We start from the raw sequence: 23,869 nt of genomic DNA, 5'->3' as shown, positions 1-23,869 counted from the left end.
ACCCAAAATCAACCAAATTGAGATGGTTTGGGATGAGTCAGACCGGAGAGGGAAGGAAAAGCAGCCAACAAGTTCTCAGCTAATGTGGGAACTCCTTCAAGACTGTTGGAAAAGCATTCCAGGTGAAGCTGGTTGAGAGAATGCCAAGAGTGTGCAAAGATGTCATCAAGGCAAAGGGTGGCTATTTGAAGAATCTCAAATATAAAATATATTTGGATTTGTTTAAGTTTTTTTGTTACTACACGTGTTATTTCATAGTTTGTCTTCACTATTATTCTACAATATAGAAAATATAGAAAAACCCTTGAATGAGTAGGTGTTCTTAAACTTTTGGCCGGTAGTGTATCATTATTCTGTCTCTTATCCTTGTATATCATTGTACTGTCTAGCTTATACAGTGCATTCGGGAAGTATTCAGACCTCTTGACTTTTTCCACGTTTTGTTATGTTACAGCCTTATTCTAAAATGGAATCAATCAAATCAATCTACACTCAATACCACATCATGAAAAAGAGAAGACAGGTTTTTAGAACTTTTTGCAAATGTATAAATAAATAGAAATACCTTATTTACATAAGTATTCAGACCCTTTGCTATGAGCTTAGGTGCATCCTGTTTCCATTGATCATCCTTGAGAGATGTTTCTACAACTTGATTGGAGTCCACCTGTGGTAAATTCAATTGATTGGACATGATTAAGAAAAGTACACACCTGTCTATATGTCCACCATCATTCTTAAATGGAAGAAGATTGTAACCACCGAGACTCTTCCTGGAGCTGGCTGCCTGGCCAAACTGAGCAATCGGGGGAGAAGGGCTTTAGTTAGGGAGGTGACCAAGAACCCAATTGTCACTCTGATAGAGCTCTGGAGTTTCTCTGTGGAGATGGGGGAACCTTCCTGAAGGACAACCATCTCTGCAGTACTCCACCAATCAGGCCTTTATGGTAGAGTGGCCAGACAGAAGCCACTCCTCAGTAAAAGGCACATGACAGCCAGTTGGAGTTTGCCAAAAGGCACCTAAAGGACTCAGATCATGAGAAACAAGATTATCTGGTCTGATGAAACCAAGATTCACCTCTTTAGCCTGAATGCCAAGCGTCACGTCTGGAGGAAACCTGGCACCATCCATACGGTGAAGCATGGTGGTGGCAGCATCATGCTGCAGGGATGTTTCTCAGCGGCAGGGACTGGGAGACTAGTCAGGATCGAGGGAAAGATGATTGGAGCGTAGTACAGAGAGATCCTTAATGAAAACATGCTCCAGAGCGCTCAGCACCTCAGACTGAGGCGAAAGTTCACCTTCCAACAGGACAACGACCCTAAGCACACAGCCAAGACAACGCAGGAGTGGCTTCGGGACAAGTCTCTGAATGTCCTTGAGTGGCCCAGCCAGAGCCCAGACTTGAACCACATCGATAACTCTGGACAGACCAGAAAATAGCTGTGCAGTGACGCTCCCCTCTAAACTGATAGAGCTTGAGAGGATCTGCAGAGAAGAATGGGGGAAACTCCCCAAATACAGGTGTGCCAAGAGTGTAGCATCATACCCAAGAAGACTCGAGGCTGTAATTGATGCCAATGGTGCTTCAACAAAGTACTGAGTAAAGGGCCTGAATACTTCTGACATTTATACATTTACAAAAACATCTGAAACCTGTTTTTGCTTCGTCATTATGAGGTACTGTGTGTAGATTGATGAGGGAAAACAAATCATTTAATCCATTTTAGAATAAGGCTGTAACATAACAACATGTGGTAAAAGTCAAGGGGTCTGAATACTTTCCAAATGCACTGTATATATATCATTATACTTTCTATCTTAGACAATATGAGATATAATGATAAAATAGACAGTATAATGAGATATAATGATATCTAATCATTATATATCATTGTACTGTCTATCTTATCATTATGTATCATTATATTGTCTCCCTTATCAGTATATATCATTGTACTGTATATTATCATTGTACTGTCTATCTTATCATTATGTATCATTGTACTCTCTATCTTATCATTAAGTATAGAGAGATTGATTTAAATGTGGAAGACACGTTTCAGTTGAATGCATTCAGTTGTACAACTGATTAGGTATCCCCCTTTCCCTTTATACTGTCTATCTTCTCATTATGTATCATTGTACTGTCTATATCTTATCATTATATACAGTTGAAGTCACAAGTTTACATACACCTTAGCCAAATACATTTAAACTCAGTTTTTCACGGTTCCTGACATGTAATCCTAGTAAAAAGTCTCAGTCTTAGGTCAGTTAGGATCACCACTTTATTTTAAGAATGGGAAATGTCAGAATAATAGTACAGAGAATGATTTATTCAGCTTTTATTTCTTTCATCACATTCCCAGTGGGTCAGAAGTTTACATATACTAATTGAGTGTTTGGTAGCATTACCTTTAAATTGTTTAACTTGGGTCAAACGTTTCAGGTTGCCTTCCACAAGCTTCCCACAATAAGTTGGGTGAATTTTGGCCCATTCCTCCTGACAGAGCTAGTGTAAATGAGTCAGGTTTGTAGGCCTCCTTGGTCGCACAAGCTTTTTCAGTTCTGCCCACAAATGTTCTATAGGATTGAGGTCAGGGCTTTATGATGGCCACTTCAGTATCTTGACTTTGTTGTGCTAAAGCCATTTTGCCACCACAACCAAGTTTTAACTTCCTGAAAGATGTCTTGAGATGTTGCTTCAATATATCCACATATTGTTCCTTCATCATGAAGTCATCTATTTTGTGAAGTGCACCAGTCCCTCCCGCAGCAAAGCACCCACACAACAAAATGCTGCCACCCAAGGATGAACCAGACTTGTGGAGGTCTACATTTTTTTTCTGAGGTCTTGGCTGATTTCTTTTGATTTTCCCATGATGTCAAGCAAAGTTTGAAGGTAGGCCTTGAAATACATCCACAGGTACACCTCCAATTGACTCAAATGATGTCAATTAGCCTATCAGAAGCTTCTAAAGCCATGATATCATTTTCTGGAATTTTCCAAGCTGTTTAAAGGCACAGTCAACTTAGTGAATGTAATCTTCTGACCCACTGGAATTGTGAATTATAAGTGAAAAAATCTGTCTGTTAACAATTGTTGGAAAAATGACTTGTGTTATGCACAAAGTAGATGTCCTAACCGACTTGCCAAAACTATAGTTTGTTAACAAGAAATTTGTGGAGTGGTTGAACAATGATTTTTAATGACTCCAACCTAAGTGTATGTAAACTTCCGACTTCAACTGTATCATTATACTGTCTATCTTAACATTATATATCATTATAGTGTCTACACTGAGTGCACAAAACATTAGGAACACCTGGTCTTTCCTTGACAAACTAACCAGGTGAAGGCTATGATCCCTTATTGATATCACCTGTTAAATCCACTTCAATCAGTGTAGATGAAGAGGAGGAGACAGGGTAAAGAAGGATTTTTAAGCCTTGAGACAATTCAGACATGGATTATGTATGTGTGCCATTCAGAGGGTGAATGGGCAAGACATAATTTTTGCACATTAAGTGTTTGAGATAGTAATGTATCAATATTTATTATTTACAAATGAGCTATGACATAGCCAATGAATATATAACATAACTTTCAAAATCAAATGGTTTTGACCATTTGGATGTTTTTACAGAGTGAACTTCTCTTCTCCCTTCAGGCCATGCAGTGCACCTCGGTCCTTGTTATGTAATTATATTTAAAACATATACCAAAACTATTGCTGATGTTGAACCCGAACAATCAAAATCAAATCTATTGTAAGCTCTGTTCAGCAGGTATTGCCAGATGAAAGTTGTTCTGGTAAAACACAATTTTCAGCACATGGATAACAATAATAACCTAGCACATTACAAAGGTTGTCACTCAACACATAAACATTTTAGCATGTGTAAGATGCCGCCTGCCTCGCGTTGGTCAGCGCATGAAGTTGGGCACAATGCACAGTTTGACTACAAGCTACTGATATTACCTGGGGTTGTTTGGCATTCAAAGTGACGCATGCTTAGTTCGACACTGAAAGACAGGACACATCAGTTGTCACAAAAGATGAGGTATTTTCAGAAGGTAGAATAAAACATTTAAAAATAAATGTGTAACCGGCAATTCGTAACGTTTAAATAGGATGTTCTGACAAATGCATGCTACATTTGGTTTGGGGTCTGCTGACCAATGCACTAGTATCTTAAACATTTGAACCAGGGACCGATGCGTATCGGAGAATCGTTACATCCCTAGGAATCAGGTGTGGCAATGTTAGTGCTAGGGCAAATACAAAACTGTGCACCCCCTAGGGTCCCCAGGACTAGGATGGAGAAACACTGACATAAAGCCCCTTAACAAGGTATGGACTCCCTTACCAGAAACACATGATGTACACGTATTACATATGTGTGTGTTTGTGTGTCCTTGAGAGTGTGTGTGTTGTCCCTGAGCGGCGAATTTGTTTACTAAAGATGACTGGATGTTCTGAGACAGGAAACTCAGCTCAGCTAAACGCTGCACCTGCTAACTAGGTCACCTTTCCCACCAGGGGGGAATGTGTGATCACAGCAGGTGTTGGTGTGGGTGTGTGCGTGCGTTCGTAGGTGTGTGTGTGTGTGTTACACACTCCTCTCTGATTCAGAATCTCAGAAAAAGACACACACCTGACACACACACATTACTTCCTGCCCGCCGTCAGCAAACACACACACACACACACACTGACACTGTTCTTCAGAGATCAAAGTGGTCTTCCCGTCATCCATCATTCCACCCCCTGTAGCTCCATACCGCCGTCATGCTGAGAATGTCTCTCCTTCTTCCTATGTGTGTCTTTCTGTCCTCTATCCCTCTGTCCTCTCTAGCCTTTTATCCTTCTGTAATTTCTATCCTTCTGTCCTTCCATCCTCTATCCTTCTATCCTCTCAGTCCTTCCGTCCTCTCTGTCCTTCCGTCCTCTCTATCCTTCTATCCTCTCAGTCCTTCCGTCCTCTCTATCCTTCTATCCTCTCAGTCCTTCCGTCCTCTCTATCCTTCTATCCTCTCAGTCCTTCCGTCCTCTCTATCCTTCTATCCTCTCAGTCCTTCCGTCCTCTCTATCCTTCTATCCTCTCAGCCCTTCCGTCCTCTCTACCCTTCTGTACTTATATCCTTCTGTAATCTCTATCCACTCTGTCCATCTGTGCTTCTGTCCTTTCTATCCTTCTGTCCTCTCTATCCTTCTGTCATCTCTATCCTTCTGTCCTTTCTATCATTCCTTCTGTCCTCTAGTCTTCTGTCCTCTCTATCATTCATTTTATTCATCTGTCATCTCTATCCTTTTATCCTTCTGTCATCTCTATCCTTTCTGTCCTCTCTGTCCTTCTGTCCTCTCTATCCTTGTATCCTTCTAATATCTATCCTGCTGTCCTCTCTAGCCTTATGTTCTTTCTAGCCTTTTATCCTTCTGTCCTCTCTAGCCTTCTGTCCTCTCTAGCCTTTTATCCTTCTGTATTCTCTAGCCTTTTATCCTTCTGTCATCTCTATCCTTTCTGTCCTCTCTGTCCTTCTGTCCTCTCTATCCTTGTATCCTTCTGTAATATCCATCCTGCTGTCCTCTCTAGCCTTATGTTCTGTCTAGCCTTTTATCCTTCTGTCCTCTCTAGCCTTCTGTCCTCTCTAGCCTTTTATCCTTCTGTCCTCTCTAGCCTTTTATCCTTCTGTCTTCTCTAGCCTTATGTCCTCTCTAGCATTTTATCCTTCTGTCATCTCTATCCTTTCTGTCCTCTCTGTCCTTCTGTCCTCTCTATCCTTGTATCCTTCTGTAATATCCATCCTGCTGTCCTCTCTAGCCTTATGTTCTGTCTAGCCTTTTATCCTTCTGTCCTCTCTAGCCTTCTGTCCTCTCTAGCCTTTTATCCTTCTGTCCTCTCTAGCCTTTTATCCTTCTGTCTTCTCTAGCCTTATGTCCTCTAGCATTTTATCCTTCTGTCCTCTCTAGCTTTCTGTCCTCTCTAGCCTTCCTTCTCATCTAGCCTTTTATCCTTCTGTAATCTCTATCCTTTTATCCTTCTGTCCTCTCTAGCCTTTTATCCTTCTGTCTTCTCTAGCCTTATGTCCTCTCTAGCATTTTATCCTTCTGTCCTCTCTAGCTTTCTGTCCTCTCTAGCCTTCCTTCTCATCTAGCCTTTTATCCTTCTGTAATCTCTATCCTTTTATCCTTCTGTCCTCTCTAGCCTTCCTTCTCATCTAGCCTTTTATCCTTCTGTCCTCGCTATCCTTTTATTCTTCTGTAATCTCTATCCTTTTATCCTTCTGTCCTCTCTAGCCTTTTATCCATCTGTCCTCTATCATTTTATCCTTCTGTCCGCTCTATCCTTTTATCCTTCTGTAATCTCTAGCCTTTTATCCTTCTGTAATCTCTATCATTTTATCCTTCTGTCCTCTCTATCCTTTTATCCTTCTGTCCTCTCTATCATTTTATCCTTCTGTCCTCTCTATCCTTTTATCCTTCTGTCCTCTCTATCCTTTCATCCTTCTGTAATCTCTAGCCTTTTATCCTTCTGTCCTCTCTATCCTTTTATCCTTCTGTAATCTCTATCCTTTTATCCTGCTGTAATCTCTATCCTTTTATCCTTCTGTCCTCTCTATCCTTTTATCCTTCTGTAATCTCTATCCTTTTATCCTTCTGTCCTCTATCCTTTTATCCTTCTGTGCTCTCTATCCTTTTATCCTTCTGTCCTCTCTATCCTTCTGTTATCTGTCCTCTCTATTCTTCTATCCTTCTGTAATCTCTCTCCTGTCCTCTCTCTCCTTCTATTCTCTCTAGCCTTATGTCCTCTCTAGCCTTCTGTCCTCTCTATCCTCTGTCCTCTGTAGCCTTGTATCCTTCTGTCATCTCTGTCCTTCTGTCCTCTATCCTTTTGTCCTCTCTATCCTTTTATCCTTCTGTCCTCTCTATCCTTCTGTCCTCTCACTATGTCTTGTCTGTCTGTCCCTCTGTCTGGGTCAGCGTGTTCGCCTGCCATTCCACCTAAATGACATCATTAAAGCCAGACAGTGGTTTGAGTGCACTGTGTTCCTCTCTCCATCTCCTTCATTTATGTTGCCTTTCTCTGTCTCTCTCCTCTCATCCAAAAATCTATATGGATTGCTTTTCTCTCTCTCTCTCTCTCTCTCTCTCTCTCTCTCTCTCTCTCTCTCTCTCTCTCTCTCTCTCTCTCTCTCTGTTTCTGTGTCTCTATTTCTCTCTCTCAGACATCTTCAGGAGGCTAACAGGGCCCTAGAGGAGGAGCTGAGGAAATTGGGAGATGAGGGGGAGGAGAAGGAGAGAGAGATGGAACGCTTAAAGGTAAATGAGAGGAAGAAGAGAGAGATCTTCTAGACTGAGAAAGAGGGAGAAAAAAGAACGAGGAAAGAAAGATGTAGAATTTCTGTAGTTGACATATGCACAGTTGTTTGTGTATAATATTTTGTACCCCGCCCCCACTCTTCTAAATGTGTATGTCTCTTTTATAAGCCTTTGCTCTAACCACACATGCCATTTAGTCTCTGTAATATGTCATATTTCCAAATACTTTGATCAGACAATGGTAACAGCAACAGAGTCCTATCACTCTTGTCTGATATGTCAGCAGTGCCTGAGGCATACAGCCACCAAAAACCTGCCTCAAAACTAATGACTGTAACTCAATCAGAATAACACCAGTGATTAGTATAGAATATTGTAGAATAGAACAAAACTCTACATGGACGTGGCTCCGATAAGACTATCGTCGGCTTAGATTAATATTTAGCTTGTCATTTTTTCCGTAGGCCCAGGTTCAAGACCGGGGTCAACAGCAGGAGGAGTAAGTACTAACTGTCTGTGTGTCTGTTCTCTGTCTGGACACGGTGTGTGTGAGTGTGTGTGGTCATACATGTGTGTACGTATACTCCCAATCAGTCACCATAGTAGTCATGATCACATCCAGACACAGGCATTTCATACACTCAGGCTGCTTCTTCCCCAGCAGCTGTTAATGATGTTATTACCAATGAAAAGTTGTGAATGGGATAATGACATTAGGGGGGGGGGGGGTGTACTGCCAATTAAAACACCCTCAGGCGATGCCACCTGTGTCTGTGTGTGACGTGACCTACCCACACACACACACTGAATAACTAAATCATGCTGAGTCTTTAACAATGATAAGTCTCTGACCAGAGTCCTCATTGTTGTCAGATTAAGTTTCATCTGTAGTGGAGAGGTTCATCTATTAGTTTCATTAAGAGGATGAAAGAATGATGGACAGAAGGGATGGTTGTGGGGGGGGCAATAGAGGTACCTGCCTGAAGCAATCCTCCCCAAACCTACACACACACACTACCAATCACCCCCCACCTGACCTCTTGGGTCCCCCTTGTTAACGATGCATCCCTCCACCACGCCCCCTCCTCGTCCTCTAACGAACCAACAGGCTTTATTTCCAAACTGATCTAATTTGTTTGGACTCCTATTGGTTTCAAACACAGTTCAAAGCTGTCAGTCATTTTAATGATATTATTAAGGGCCCTGACAGAAAGGTGAATCACATCTCTTTGTCTTTCTGAATAATTGCTACAGAGGCCGAGAGAAGAGATTCATATAGATGTGGGTTTTTGATGGGATGAATATATTAATGTAGACTGAGATAAGATGCAGTGAATGAAGCTGTCTTCTATTGTCTCTGATTATAGGAAAAACCCTTCGTGTCATTATTACACTTTCCCCGTAGCATATATGAATGGAAATACTTGCTATATGAGAAGTGATATTTGCATGGCTGTCATATACCTATTGGCCTACACATGATTAGGATCATGCATTATGAAGGAGGTCTCTAGGGATACGGTGGTATAATCATGACAGTGATCAACCTAGTGAGGAGTCAGTTATTAGAAATATTTTCTGAAATCCCTCTAATCGTTGGTTATTCCATGATGATTACAAAGCTTACTATATACACAGCCTCTGTACATAGTACAATATACTTTTACCAGGATTATAAAGTTCATTCATTAAGCTGTATGTTTATTGATTTGACAGCAAATGAGGGGAGAAGAGGAAGCATGAGAGGGGAGGAAAAGAGAGGAGAAGGGGTGAGGAGAGGAGGAGTGAGAAGGGACGAGAGGCGAGGATATTTTTACATTTTAGTCATTTAGCAGATGCTCTTTTCCAGAGTGACTTACAGTTAGTGTATTCATCTTAAGATAACTAGGTGGGACATCCATATACCACAGGAATAGAAAGTACATGTTTCCTCAATCGTAGAGTCAGAGCTAGTGGGGGGGGGGGGTTGAAGATGATTGAAGAGGCGGGGTTTCAGATGTTTATGGAAGATTGGCAGGGACTCTGCTGTCCTAGGTTCAGGAAGAAACTGGTTCCACTATTGGGGTGCCAGGACAGAGAAGTGCTTGGACTGGGCTGAGCGGAAGCTGCGCTCCCGTAGGGGTGGAAGGGCCAAGAGACCTGAGGTGGCAGACCGGAGTGCTCGGGTTTGGGGTGTAGGGTTTGAGCCTGAAGGAAGAGAGGGGAAGTTCCTCTTGCTGCTCCGCAGGCAAGCACCATGGTCTTGTAGTGGAAGCAAGCTTTGACTGGAAGCCAGTGGAGTGTGCAGAGGAGCCAGGTGACATGAGAGAACTTGGGAAGGTTGAAAACCAGGTGGGCTGCAGTAGTCTGGGTAAGTGTCAGGGGTTTGATGGCACAACCGGGGAGCAAAGCCAACAGCGAGTTGAAGTAGTCCGGACGGGAGAGGACGAGTGCCTGGATTAGGACCTGCACCCGCTTCCTGTGTGAGGTAGGGTCGTACTCTACGAATGTTGTAGAGCATGAACCTGCAGGAGCGGGTCACTGCTTTGATGTTTGCAGAGAATGACAAGGGTCACGCCAAGGTTCTTTGCACTCTGGGAGGGGAACACTGGAGTTGTCAACCGTGATGGAGGTATTTGAGCAGGCAGGCCTTCCCCGGGAGGAAGCGCAATTCCGTCTTGTTTAGCTTGAGGTGGTGGGCCGACATTCCTCACTTGCCTCGCCAATTCATCCCTGACCACATCCCCCCTGACATTCAAGTTGAGATATCTGCCAGGCGCGCAAAGATGTCGCCACCTGGAAAGTAGTTGAGTGTCATCCACATAGCAATGATAGCAGAGACTGTGAGGATTTGATGGAGCCGAGAGTCTCGGTGTATAGCGAGAAGAGGGCCTAGAACCGAGCCCTGGGGGACACGGGTAGTGATAGTATGTGGTGCAGACTCAGATCCTCTCCACTTCACCTGGTAGGAGTGGCCTGCCAGGTAGGATGCAATCCAAGAGTGTGCAGAGCCTGAGATGCCCAGCCCTGAGAGGAGGATCTGATGGTTCATGGTGTCGAAGGCAGCGGATAGATCTAGGAGGATGAGAACAGAAGAGAGTCAGCTTTTGCAGTGTCCTTGACAGAGAGGAACAGTCTCGGTTGAGTGACCCATCTTGAAGCCTGACTGGTTAGGGTCAAGATGATCGTTCTGAGAAAGATAATGAGAAAGTTGATCAGAGACTGCACGCTCAAGTGTTTTGTAAAGAAAAGAAAGGGTTACAGGTCTATAGTTTTTTACGTCAGATGAGTCGAAGGTTGGTTTCTTGAGGGGAGCAACTCGGGCCATTTTGAAGTCAGAGGGGATGCAGCCAGTGGTCAGGGATGAGTTGGTGAGGCAAGTGAGGAATGGGAGAAGGTCTCCAGAGATGGTGTGGAGAAGGCAGAAGGGGATGGTGTCGAGCAGGCAGGTTGTCGGGCAGCCAGACCTCACTAGTCGCAGGATGTCATCTGGAGAGAGAAGGGAGAAAGAAGTCAAGACGTAGGGTACTTCTGTGTGAGTGAGACCAGTGGTCTCAATGGTCTGAGTGAATGAGTTGCATATGTCATGGCTGAGTTGACAAAGTTGTCCACAGAGAGGGAAGGGGTAGAGGATTAAGGAGGGAGAAAGTGGAAAAGAGTTTCCTAGGGCTAGAGGCATACGCTTGAAATTTAGTGGTAGAAAGTGGGAGGGAGAGAGAGGGAGAGAGAGAGAGAGAGGGAGAGAGAGATGGGAAGATGATGGGAAGAGATTGGAAGATGAGAGAGAGAGGGAGAGTAGGGAGGGAAAGGTTGATAGGTCCTCCGGAAGTTTAGTTTTCCTAAATTTTCGCTCAACTGCTCGCAGCCCTCTTCTGTATGCTCGCAATGAGTCACTCAGCCACGGAGCAAGAGGGGAGGGCCGACCCGGCCGGGAGGAAAGGGGACAGTGCGAGTTATAGGATACGGAAAGGGAGGAGTGGCAGAATCAGGAGACAGGAGGGAGAAGGATTTAGCAGAAGGGAGAGATTACAGGATAGAATTTGGAGAGTAGTGGGAGAGAGAGAGAGAGAGAGAGAGCAAAGATTGTGACGGCGCATGACTGTCTGCATAGGGGCCGAGTGACTAGGATTGGAGGAAAGGGAGACAGAAAAGTAAAGTAGTGATCAGAGACCTGGAGGGGGGTTGCAGTGAGATTAGTAGTAAGCAGCCTCTAGTAACGATGAGGCCAAGTGCATTGCCTGCCTTGTGAGTGGGAAGGGATTGGGAAAGGGTGAGAAGTGGAAAGAAATTAATCGAAGGCAGACGTCGGGAGGTTGAAGTCGCCAAGTACTAAGAGCGGTGAGTATCGTCAGGAAATGAGCTTATCAAGGTGTCCAACTAATTGAGGAACTCTCCAAGGGCACCTGGTGGGCATACTGTTAATCTTGAGTGGACAAGTGACAGTATGGAATTCGAATGAGGAGAAACAGGTAAGAGAGGGTGAGAATAGAAAATCTCCACTTAGGACAAATGAGTAGACCTGTGCCATCACTATGACAACCAGATGCTCTCAGACCATGAGAGAAAACATATTCAGATGAAGAAACAGCAGCTGGAGTAGCAGTGTTCTCTGAGGGGATCCATGTCTCTGTCAGGGCAGTAAAGTCAAGGGACTGAAGTGCAGCATAGGGTGAGATGAACTCCCAAAGCCTGCAGAGACCTGGAATTCCACATGGGTTGTGTGCGCAGGGTACACTAAATTAGAAGGGCCGCAGCCAAAAGAGCAAAATGAGAATCTCTAAACAACTAGGTAAGATAGTGAGAGAGTGGTGTGAAGCCTTCCTCTCTTTCGGCAGACCAGTCTTTGTATCGGTGACGGTCTTAGTTTTGCAACATGACCGCTGCTTTTAGCTGCCTCTGAGAATCAAGGGGAGACTGAAGAACTAACAGTAATAGCTAATTAACTAGTAAAGGTGGAGAGAACACTTCCCTGTACAAATTGCTGATTGCCTAGGATAAGTGAAACCACTCCTCCCCCAATACAGCCACTGATTACCAAAACAAGTTGCTCTGCACCTTGATCCTGGTTGATGTGTCAACAACTATCTGCAAATGATGAGCAGTCAGCAGTTCACACACCAGCACTTAAAGTAGGTGACCCTAGCTAGCAAAAATACAGTACCAGACAACAGATAAAGAGACAAAAAATTCCTACTTATCACACCTGGAGATATCAGGAGTCCTCTAGCTATAGAATGAAGCATGCAGGATATGAAGGATATGAGAAAAGCAAGGAGACTAAAACCCCTGAAAACTCTTCTTCAGTCTAAAAGGGCAAGCTATCTGGCTTTGTCTCTCTCCCTCTGTCTCTCTTTCTCTCTCTGTCTCTGTCTCTCATTCTGTGTTACAGAGTTTCTCCTTCCAGCTGCACTGAAACAGCTAGGAGCACTTGTGTCACATCTGTCTGTCAGCTCCAGTCTCTCAGCGGAGCCAGAAGGTCGTTAAATTACCACCAATACCATCATGTTCTTAATTAGCACCACAGTCATTCCAGAAGAGGATTAGAGGGAGGGAGGGAGAGGAGAAGGGATAGAGTGGTGGAGAGATACAGAGAGTGAGCAGGAAAGATAACTAGATATGACACAGAGAGCAAGAAAGAGTGATGAATGAAAGAGCCAGAAAGCGAGAGAGAGAGAGAAGAACGGGGGGAGAGAGAGAAGAACGAGGGGAGAGGGACAGGGAGAGAGAGCGGGACGGGAGAGAGAGAGGGGGACGGGAGAGAGCGAGCGAGATGGGAGAGAGAGAGAACGGGGGGAGAGAGAGAAGAACGAGGGGAGAGGGACAGGGAGAGAGAGCGGGATGGGAGAGAGAGAGGGGGACGGGAGAGAGCGAGCGAGATGGGAGAGAGAGAGAGAAGAACGGGGGGAGAGAGAGAAGAATGAGGGGAGAGGGACAGGGAGAGAGAGCGGGACGGGAGAGAGCGAGCGAGATGGGAGAGAGAGAGAGAAGGACGGGGAGAGAGAGGGAGAGCGAACTCGTTAGTGTTTGTTCTGTGGCGATGTCAGCTTGTCTCCAACACTAATGACTGTAATTATACACACACTGATTGGGTTAGGCCTATAATTACACATTCACACACATATACAAACACACACACTCTGACACACACAGTGACACTTACACACACAAACAAATACACATAAGTGTATACAGGCCCAGTGCCAAACACACAGCAACCAAGCGTGTTCCACTGGTTTAAGTGTGTGAACATAAATCTATCAGCCTCAGCCTCTGTGTTGATGAGATGTTTTACAGCCTGATGAAGGCTCTGGTTAAAACCAAAACAACATGTTGGGAAACATGGAGATAAAAGAGGGTTTCTGTGGACATTGTTCAACTCTATATCTCTCTATATGTATTCCAATAGCTTTATTTATATTTCTGATAACACAAACAGCTTATTAATCACACGTAACAAATCCCATGATATGGATGGATGTTAACCATTATGAATAACCCAATATCCATGCAGATGTGTGCTATTCTGTGACAAAACATATTAGTTATTCACGTACAGGTTTATCACAGGTAATACGTGTCCCATATAGGTATTTAAAACAGCTGGACTTCCATATAACCCTGGAGAAGGTACAATAGGTTTCCATATGCAGATGTTCTTCTCTAATGAAGGACACCTATTGTTGTTTTAAGTTTAAGTCATTATTGTCCTCTATGTACCCGTGTCTCGACCCCACTGAGCTGTTTAATATTGATTGCGATAAAGCAGGTCGATGTGGTTCATGAGACTACATTTCAGAGACGTATCGCTGTGACTTCTGATCTATGTTCATCTTCAGAATGGCCTCCTAGCATCTTGGCTTCTTCTTTAAGTTGTTGATAATAGGGGGTGCGTGTGTGTGTGCTCACTCGCACGCGTGCGTATGGAGATTGTTATTCGTTAGCAATATGATGACTACGTTAAACAAGTCAAGCATGATCCCCTGCCTTTTCATTCACTGCTCTTTATCAACATGAGATACAGACCCTTAGTTCCTCTTGACAAGAAAATGAAGATTGGGGTCCTTTGCAGTAGTCTAATAGGCTAAGGAGTCTTGGCTTGACGAGAGGGCTAGTAAAGGTATTTACAAGGCTTGCATGCTAATGTTACTACCCTCCTAACTGGACCCATCGGTGCATGAAAGCCACAGCACAGGACTGGGAGAGTACTGACACACACACACACACACAAAGTCAATACAGGCAACCATTATTTTACTGTACGTTGTTCATTTAATGGACATTCCTCACTCACTCAGTCTCCGAGGATCTGGAGATATCAGAGGGAACATTTGTTTGTAATTTCCCAAAAATGTAAATAAATTGTTAAATGTCTTATATATGATTTAATGAATTCTGGAATCCATTTAGCTCCGTCCTCCATCTATGTTCAGAACATATTTTGATGTGCTTTATCAAGATGTTTGCCAATTTGTTGTTCTTTGCCCTGAATTTGTAAAGCAAAGTACATTTGATGAACATATTTTGTTAGACAAGTGCACATGTTTATCATTGAAATATCAGCTTTATGCTTTTCAACTCTGTTATGGAGAAAACGGAGGTCAGGCAACAAAATTGTCTGTATTATATATAATCTTTATAATGTTCTATCTTCATCATTATCATCGCTATCAACTTCTTCTTTGTCATCATTAGACGGTGTGTAACAATGTTCTTTCCTCTGTGTGCTCGTGTGCGTGTGTGTGTGTGTGTGTATGTGTGTGTGTGTGTGTGTGTGTGTGTGTGCGCTCGCGTGCGTGCGTGCGTGCAGGGAGAGGGAGAGCTTTGTGACCACCAACCTGAGTCGGATCCAGTACATGCAGGTCAGACTGAGAAGCAACCTGGAGGCTATAGGCTTGCTCAACAAACAGGTAAGAACACACACACACACATATTAGGTCCATCTGGCCCAACACAGACTCACACACACAGACCAGCCCACTTGCTGTGTAGTTCAGACTGAAGAAGAAGCCTTAAAGCGTCTGACATCAAACACACACACATCCATTTCCTCTGAAGGAGGGAGGAAAGAGAGAACCAATCTCATCAGTAGATAACGGTGACGTTTCTTCATCACTAAATGATTCTCTTTCATGCCAGAGAGAGAAGTATCAATATGGTGTTGTAGCCCATCACTCTCTGACGGGGAAGAGAAATGGTATGCTGGGATAAAAGACAGAAAGGAAGAACAGAAGAATCTCCTGACCAAAAGAGAAGTGCACCGTCGTTTATCTGGGTTGTCACTTCACAAGAGAAATGGTCAACAAATCCACAACGTGCAGGAAGAGGAATGTTTATTTTCTCTCCTCTTCCTCTTCTTGAACAAAGTTTGGGTTTGAAAGGTATCAGCAGCATGTCAACTGTTTTGCTCTTGAGTTGTTTAGTATAGTTATAGCCGGTGTTGTAGTACTCAAATCCAGTCTCGATATCACATATTGAGCTTCTTGGTCTTGTCTCGGTGTCGGATACATTGGTACTCGGTCTTGATTCGGACAGTGAGGACTAATCATTTCTTTGCGAGACCAGCTGATTAAAAAATGTATTATCAGCTTCCATTCAGTCAGAGCATATAACCACTTTGCCAGGCCAAATATATACACTCCTTTCTTGAAACATGAATATCTTATGGCCTATTGAAACCTGGGATTTACTCTAAACATTACTGTCCTTTACTTTCATTACATTTCCTTGACTCGCTGGTGGGGTAGAGTGGTGGAAATTGTAGGAAAGTTGTGCGCTCACTATTAGTAAGAAGAGACAGGGGGAATTATAACAGTCTTTATATCTATTATAGTGGAGAACCTATTGGACCTTCAGTGTGTGACAGGTTAGTACAGTGGAGAACCTATTGGACTTTCAGTTGTGTGACGGGTTAGTACAGTGGAGAACCTATTGGACTTTCAGTGTGTGACGGGTTAGTACAGTGGAGAACCTATTGGACCTTCAGTGTGTGACAGGTTAGTACAGTGGAGAACCTATTGGACTTTCAGTTGTGTGACGGGTTAGTACAGTGGAGAACCTGTTGGACTTTCAGTGTGTGACGGGTTAGTACAGTGGAGAACCTGTTGGACTTTCAGTTGTGTGACGGGTTAGTACAGTGGAGAACCTATTGGACTTTCAGTGTGTGACGGGTTAGTACAGTGGAGAACCTATTGGACTTTCAGTTGTGTGACGGGTTAGTACAGTGGAGAACCTATTGGACTTTCAGTGTGTGACGGGTTAGTACAGTGGAGAACTTATTGGACTTTCAGTTGTGTGACGGGTTAGTACAGTGGAGAACCTATTGGACTTTCAGTGTGTGACAGGTTAGTACAGTGGAGAACCTATTGGACTTTCAGTTGTGTGACGGGTTAGTACAGTGGAGAACCTATTGGACTTTCAGTTGTGTGACGGGTTAGTACAGTGGAGAACCTGTTGGACTTTCAGTTGTGTGACGGGTTAGTACAGTGGAGAACCTGTTGGACTTTCAGTGTGTGACAGGTTCCTGATTCTGAAAGGACAGCCTGGGTCTTAGACACCTAATTGTGTGTGTTTTGTGTATAATAGCCTGGGTCTCAGATACCTCATTGTGTGTGTTTAATAGCCTGGGTCTGAGACACCTCATGTTGTTTGTTTAATAGCCTGGGTCTGAGACACCTCATGTTGTTTGTTTAATAGCCTGGGTCTCAGACACCTCATTGTGTGTGTTTAATAGCCTGTGTCTCAGATACCTCATTGTGTGTGTTTTTGTGTTTAATAGCCTGAGTCTGAGACACCTCATTGTGTGTTTAATAGCCTGGGTCTCAGACACCTCATTGTGTGTGTTTATTAGCCTGGGTCTGAGACACCTCATTGTGTGTGTTTAATAGCCTGGGTCTCAGACACCTCATTGTGTGTGGTTTTGTGTTTAATAGCCTGGGTCTCAGACACCTCATTGTGTGTGGTTTTGTGTTTAATAGCCTGGGTCTCAGACACCTCATTGTGTGTGGTTTTGTGTTTAATAGCCTGGGTCTCAGACACCTCATTGTGTGTGGTTTTGTGTTTAATAGCCTGGGTCTCAGACACCTCATTGTGTGTGGTTTTGTGTTTAATAGCCTGGGTCTCAGACACCTCATTGTGTGTATCTTGTGTTTAATAGCCTGGGTCTCAGACACCTCATTGTGTGTGTTTAATAGCCTGGGTCTCAGGCACCTCATTGTGTGTATCTTGTGTTTAATAGCCTGGGTCTCAGACACCTCATTGTGTGTATCTTGTGTTTAATAGCCTGGGTCTCAGGCACCTCATTGTGTGTATCTTGTGTTTAATAGCCTGGGTCTCAGACACCTCATTGTGTGTATCTTGTGTTTAATAGCCTGGGTCTCAGGCACCTCATTGTGTGTGGTTTTGTGTTTAATAGCCTGGGTCTCAGACACCTCATTGTGTGTGTCTTGTGTTTAATAGCCTGGGTCTCAGACACCTCATTGTGTGTGTCTTGTGTTTAATAGCCTGGGTCTCAGACACCTCATTGTGTGTGGTTTTGTGTTTAATAGCCTGGGTCTCAGGCACCTCATTGTGTGTGTCTTGTGTTTAATAGCCTGGGTCTCAGACACCTCATTGTGTGTGTGTTGTGTTTAATAGCCTGGGTCTCAGACACCTCATTGTGTGTGGTTTTGTGTTTAATAGCCTGGGTCTCAGGCACCTCATTGTGTGTGTCTTGTGTTTAATAGCCTGGGTCTCAGACACCTCATTGTGTGTGTCTTGTGTTTAATAGCCTGGGTCTCAGACACCTCTTAATCTGCTGTGTGAATCATTACACATATCGATCCAGCCGTCCGCTCCTACACAGAACACTTAATGAGGACGCCAACACACACCTAGACAGACAGGCAACCTCCCACTCAATTTCACCAGCCCGCCATCTGCCACACACACGCCTATCCATGTCCTTGTCAAACGACTAATGAAATGTCTTACTTCATTCTGCAGCTAGAGAACTCCAGATGAAGCTCAATTATAGCTGTCTAATCTCCATAGAATAACACATGTTTCATTTCCATAGATTAGTGGCTCAGAATAATAGCTAATCTCCTTTCTTCATTTGGATATTGAATGTGTTGTTATTGCTTCTGCTAAGAGTAGTAGACAGCCTTCACACTGGTCACCAGTGGGTTTTAGCCTATGATCAGCTAAACCAATCACACACGCACACACACTCCACCCACCTAGACGGAACCAGTTCAGGGTTAGAGACTCGTGCAGGGATTTTTAATTAGCAGAAATCTCGTCTTTGTAAAGATGATGGAAAATGAAACATGTCCCGAAGAATGTTAGAGTTAATTAGTTCATTTACATCATACTGTGTTTTCACAGACACATAACTGTGGTTTGATTTGGGCTGGGCGGGGGAGGTGACATTTTCACAAGAAGATATTACTGGATTTAAACTGTGGGTTGGAGATTTGGCTGAGGTTTTGGACAAGGCAGGGGATATGGCATTTTGCAGGGCTACAGATAAAGTTGGTCTTAGATTCTACTGGATCTGTGGATATACAGGATAGGTGGAAAGTTTACACCTTATTTCTTCAACCTATTCAGGCTGTTTCAGATCGGAGGAATCATCAAGAGGTGAGAGAAGGAAGGGAGTAATATTTCAGTTTCTGTTCAAACACACACATTAATAGAAAGATTGGAAGCCCCACATCTGATAGACATATTTGCTAATAATCCCAATACTGCCGCCTGTCTGTCTTTTCTGTGAACGAGGGATGGGATAGAGGGATAGGGGAGGAGAGATGTCTAGAACAGTGGTTTTCAACCGGTGTGCCGCGTCACACTGGTGTGCCTTGAGAAACTCTCAGGGGTGCCTCATCACACTGGTATGCCTTGAGAAACTCTCAGGGGTGCCTCGTCACACTGCTGTGCCTTTAGAAACGATCAGGTGTGCCTCATCACACTGGTGTGCCTTTAGAAACTCTCAGGTGTGCCTCATCACACTGGTGTGCCTTGAGAAACTCTCAGGGGTGCCTCATCACACTGGTATGCCTTGAGAAACTCCCAGGGGTGCCTCGTCACACTGCTGTGCCTTTAGAAACTATCAGGTGTGCCTCGTCACACTGGTATGCCTTGAGTTCATTTTCACATAAACATTACAATTTTGGTCATTTAATAGACACTCTTATCCAGAGTGACTTAATTAAGGTAGTTAAACAATAACATACAGTATCACAGTCATAGCAAGTAAAAAGGTTCTGTAAATGTTGCTGAGAATGTTGTTGCTGTTTGGGCCAGATACTTGCAAAAAATGTATTGAACTAAGTCAGTTAAGAACAAATTATTATTTACAATGACAGCCTACACCGTCCAAACCCATTTTGAAATGCAGAAAACCTTTACAAACCGCTGGTCTCTAGACCTTTACTATTTTACCGGAGCTAGGCCTACATGTTTTTCTTTCTATTGGATATTTACGGGATGCTCTTAAAGGGGTACACACAAATGAACCGTCTTGAGTAAGGAACTATGAAAATAGTTCAAATAAACCTATTTAAAATCATGGAAATTGATGATTTGCAGTATGGATCAGATGAGATGGAGGTCATTACCACTAAATACATTATTAGGAAAAGTTTAGGTGTGCCACAGAATGTTTTATCCCATCAAAAAAGGTTAGGAACCACTGGCTAGAGTACAGAGATGTAATGGAAATGTTACTGTGTGAGTCAGACCTAGGTTCAAATACTATTTCAAATAATAGGCTATTTATCTGAAATGCTTTGAAAATACTTTAAAATACTTCCAATTGAAGTAGTTAATTTCGAACAACATTAGTTGAAAAAGCTCAAATACACAGAAAATAATGATTTAAATAACAAATATTCAAATACAAGAGCAACTTACAATTAGTGCATGCATAATGGTGAAAGAATCCTTAATGGTGAAAAAGCCACATACATTTGCGAAATTACAACAACAGGGGCCTCCTGTTTTTCAGCCTCTGATGTCATTGCCCACGCAACAGTTGTGCACAATGTGTACTGTAGTGTTTTTTTACTGGGTTGTTGGGTTGTGCAACACTCCTCACCTCTGCTTTGTCAACCAAACCAAACCGATAACAACGGCCGTGGGGCGAGTACTTGGGGGGGGGGGGGGGGGGGGGGAGTGTGTGTGTGACATCGCTCTTTAACCTTAGCTTCTATACCGACACACACTCACTCTTACGTACACATGTCTGAGGAACAGATGGGGAAGAGTGTCACTGTCACTACAGACTCTCTCTGTCCATATGTATGTTTTTCATCTCTGTCTGCTTACCGTACAGCTCAAAATAACCAGGAATCAGCCAGCTCCTCTCTCTCTCTCTCTCTCTCTCTCTCTCTCTCTGATCACTGTGTCGTTGTAGATCTCACACATTGACATGCATCTTACCTACCAAAACACACCTTAAACTTGCCAGTTACATACAAAAAATTATCTAAAGTTTTGGATATGATTGTTTTTGGAGCCCAATTCCATTCTGACCATGCCTGATGAGTTTTGTGTTGACAGTGTGTAGGGTTGTAAACCCATTTCTCTCATCTCTGACTGTCTCTGACTGTCTCTGTTGTTTTCTGGTTAGATCTACACCATGATGACAGCTCTCAGGAACATTTAACAGCTTTCCTCTCTTCTACCCTCCACATTCCCCTCGCTTTTTCTCTCTCTTATTCTCTCTCACCCTCTCTCTCAAACTCTCTCACTCTCTTTCTCAAACTCTCTCTTTCTCAAACTGTATCTCTCTATCTCTGTCTCTCAAACGCTCTCTCTCTCTTTCCCCTAGCTGAGTGCTCTGGGAGGAGAGAACGAGAGATTGCGTCTGCAGCTGGAGGAGGAGAGAGCAGAGCGCAGACGAGTGATACCGCCAACCAACCACCGGAGGGGTACCTCCCCCCTTCCCCTCTCTCTCACCCACGGATCTTCCTCCTCCCTTCCCTCCCTCTCCCCCTCTCTGGATAGAGACACAGGATACCCTCCCCCTGCCTCCCACCTTTCCCCCTCCCCTTTTCACCACCCCCCCAGCCACAGCCCCAGTCCCAGGCCAGGGGAGAAGGACACTGCCCTGACCCGAGCAGAGTTGAGCGTGGCTGGGCCGCGGGAGCCAGGTGAGGCCCAGGCTGTTAATGAGGCCTACTGGGTGAGGAGGGTGGGAGAACTATCAGTACAGTTGCAGGACAGAGAGCTCTACTGGTCAGGTAGGATCAACCACCTCGCTACGGAGATTGAACAGACCAAGGACGTTTCGCCCCTCACCTAACCTCCCGCTGACCACCCTGTTCCCTGACCTCTAATGCCTGGCATCTCTTCTTTGTTTGGCTGTTGTTTTGGATGGGTTCAGTTATGAAGCCATATCACTGTCTCTGATCACTGTATGACTGTGTACCATGTGCTGCAAATGTTGACATTTACATCTATTTGTGTGTGCGTGTTCCTGCACTCGTACAGTGCCTTGTAACATGGAGACTGTTGTAGTAATATTGATAGTTATTGTTGTCTCTCTGAGTTCCAGTTTGATAATAAATCCACATTTTAAAAAAATCCCGTTTTATGTTTGAAGTTGTCACTGAAAGCCAGATAGTTGTCACTGAAAGCCAGATAGTTGTCACTGAAAGCCAGATAGTTGTCACTGAAAGCCAGATAGTTGAGACTGTAGGCCAGATAGTTGTCACTGTAGACCAGATAGTTGTCACTGAAGGTCAGATAGTTGAGACTGTAGGCCAGATAGTTGTCACTGAAGGCCAGATAGTTGTCACTGTAGGCCAGATAGTTGTCACTGAAGGCCAGATAGTTGTCACTGTAGTCCAGATAGTCGAGACTGTAGGCAAGATAGTTGTCACTGTAGGCCAGATAGTTGTCACTGTAGGCCAGATAGTTGTCACTGAAAGCCAGATAGTTGTCACTGAAGGCCAGATAGTTGAGACTGTAGGCCAGATAATTGTCACTGAAGGCCAGATAGTTGTCACTGAAAGCCAGATAGTTGTCACTGAAAGCCAGATAGTTGTCACTGGAGGCAAGATAGTTGTCACTGAAGGGCAGATAGTTGTCACTGAAGGCCAGATAGTTGTCGCTGTAGGCCAGATAGTTGTCACTGAAGGCCAGATAGTTGAGACTGTAGGCCAGATAGTTGTCACTGTAGGCCAGATAGTTGTCACTGTAGGCCAGATAGTTGTCACTGTAGGCCAGATAGTTGTCGCTGTAGGCCAGATAGTTGAGACTGTAGGCCAGATAGTTGAGACTGTAGGCCAGATAGTTGTCACTGTAGGCCAGATAGTTGTCGCTGTAGGCCAGATAGTTGTCGCTGTAGGCCAGATAGTTGTCGCTGTAGGCCAGATAGTTGTTGCTGTAGGCCAGATAGTTGTCGCTGTAGGCCAGATAGTTGAGACTGTAGGCCAGATAGTTGTGACATGGAAGCCAGTGTTGGCTAAACAAGACCTACATGTGACAGAAAGGGAGGGAGGGATTCACTGTGGGATTCACTGTGATAATGATAACGGCTGAACACATAACATGATCTTTCCTCAGACCTCTCTCTTTCCCTCTGTCTATTCAAAGAGAAACATTGAGGCGTGCAGCCACAGACTATTTCCTTCTCTCGCTCTCTCAATTCAGTTCAATCCAAGGGGCTTTATTGGCATGGGAAACATATGTTTACATTGCCAAAGCAAGTGAAATAGATAATAAATAAAAGTGGAATAAACAATAAAAAATGAGCAGTAAACATTACCCTATCTCTCTCTCACTCTCTCTTTCTTTCTCTCTCAGGATTCTACATTTTAATGAGGCAGAGCTTGGCTTGTTAGTGGTATCGCTGTCACAGTCAAAAATACACCGCTTTTATGCACCAACACACACACGCACATGCTCTCACACACATATAGACTCTCACACACCAGAGCACAGTCATTAAAAGTGAAACCACAGGCCTTTAAAGGACTCCCAGGCCCAAACTAAGGCAGCTGCGCGACGGTGAAAAGAGTCCCCTGGAAACAACGATGGGAATGATCATTTGTTGTTGTTGAAAAACCAGTGAGGTTTTACAGAGGTTAAGCTTGTCTTTGATCTGTTTTTAACTGGCTTTAGCTCTGTGGAGGGATTATTCAGACATCTTCACACACTTACAGTAGACACAGGCTCTGACATGTATGTTCTACACAGGAAGCTCATTTGACAAAGAGTTTCTTCTCTCATCCCCTAACTTCCCACCCTTAGTTTACTAAATGAATATGTCTAGTTACGACTGGCTGACAGTGTGTGTTTCACTTATACATGTGTGTGTGTATCTGTGTGTGGTCTTCTAGAAATCTGTGGTACACCTACAAAATATTGCCACTCACTATTTTATTTTCATCCCAAATTAGCCCTGGTCTGTTTGTGGAGAGTGTGGCCCTCTGTCTGAGAGAGAGTGGGATGTTGATGCTTATATGAATGATGGTTATGATTACCAGGCATTATTTTATTTTGGATCCTCACAAGGGTTGCCCATCTGAACTAGCATCAGTATCGTAAGTGGCCATTGTTGAAGGATCTGCACTGG

General features: G+C 43.9%; 1 protein-coding gene across 1 annotated transcript in view; it reads left to right on the top strand.

Annotated features, from left to right (window-relative positions):
• LOC110535423 (golgin subfamily A member 6-like protein 22) overlaps positions 1–21,856 on the top strand; it is an 88,872-nt gene extending 67,016 nt beyond the window's left edge. Inside the window, exons 25-28 of the mRNA XM_036936649.1 lie at positions 7,236–7,329; positions 7,794–7,828; positions 15,116–15,215; positions 21,119–21,856. Of these exons, the coding sequence (XP_036792544.1) occupies positions 7,236–7,329; positions 7,794–7,828; positions 15,116–15,215; positions 21,119–21,592 (703 nt within the window). The 3' untranslated portion in view covers positions 21,593–21,856. The remainder of the gene's footprint in view (positions 1–7,235; positions 7,330–7,793; positions 7,829–15,115; positions 15,216–21,118) is intronic.
• Positions 21,857–23,869: the final 2,013 nt, after the last annotated feature.

The sequence above is a fragment of the Oncorhynchus mykiss genome, chromosome 11, assembly GCF_013265735.2.
Source record: "Oncorhynchus mykiss isolate Arlee chromosome 11, USDA_OmykA_1.1, whole genome shotgun sequence".
Lineage (NCBI taxonomy): Eukaryota > Metazoa > Chordata > Actinopteri > Salmoniformes > Salmonidae > Oncorhynchus > Oncorhynchus mykiss.
The sequence above is the reverse complement of the archived record's forward strand: the minus strand, read 5'-3'. Positions and strand labels throughout refer to the sequence as shown.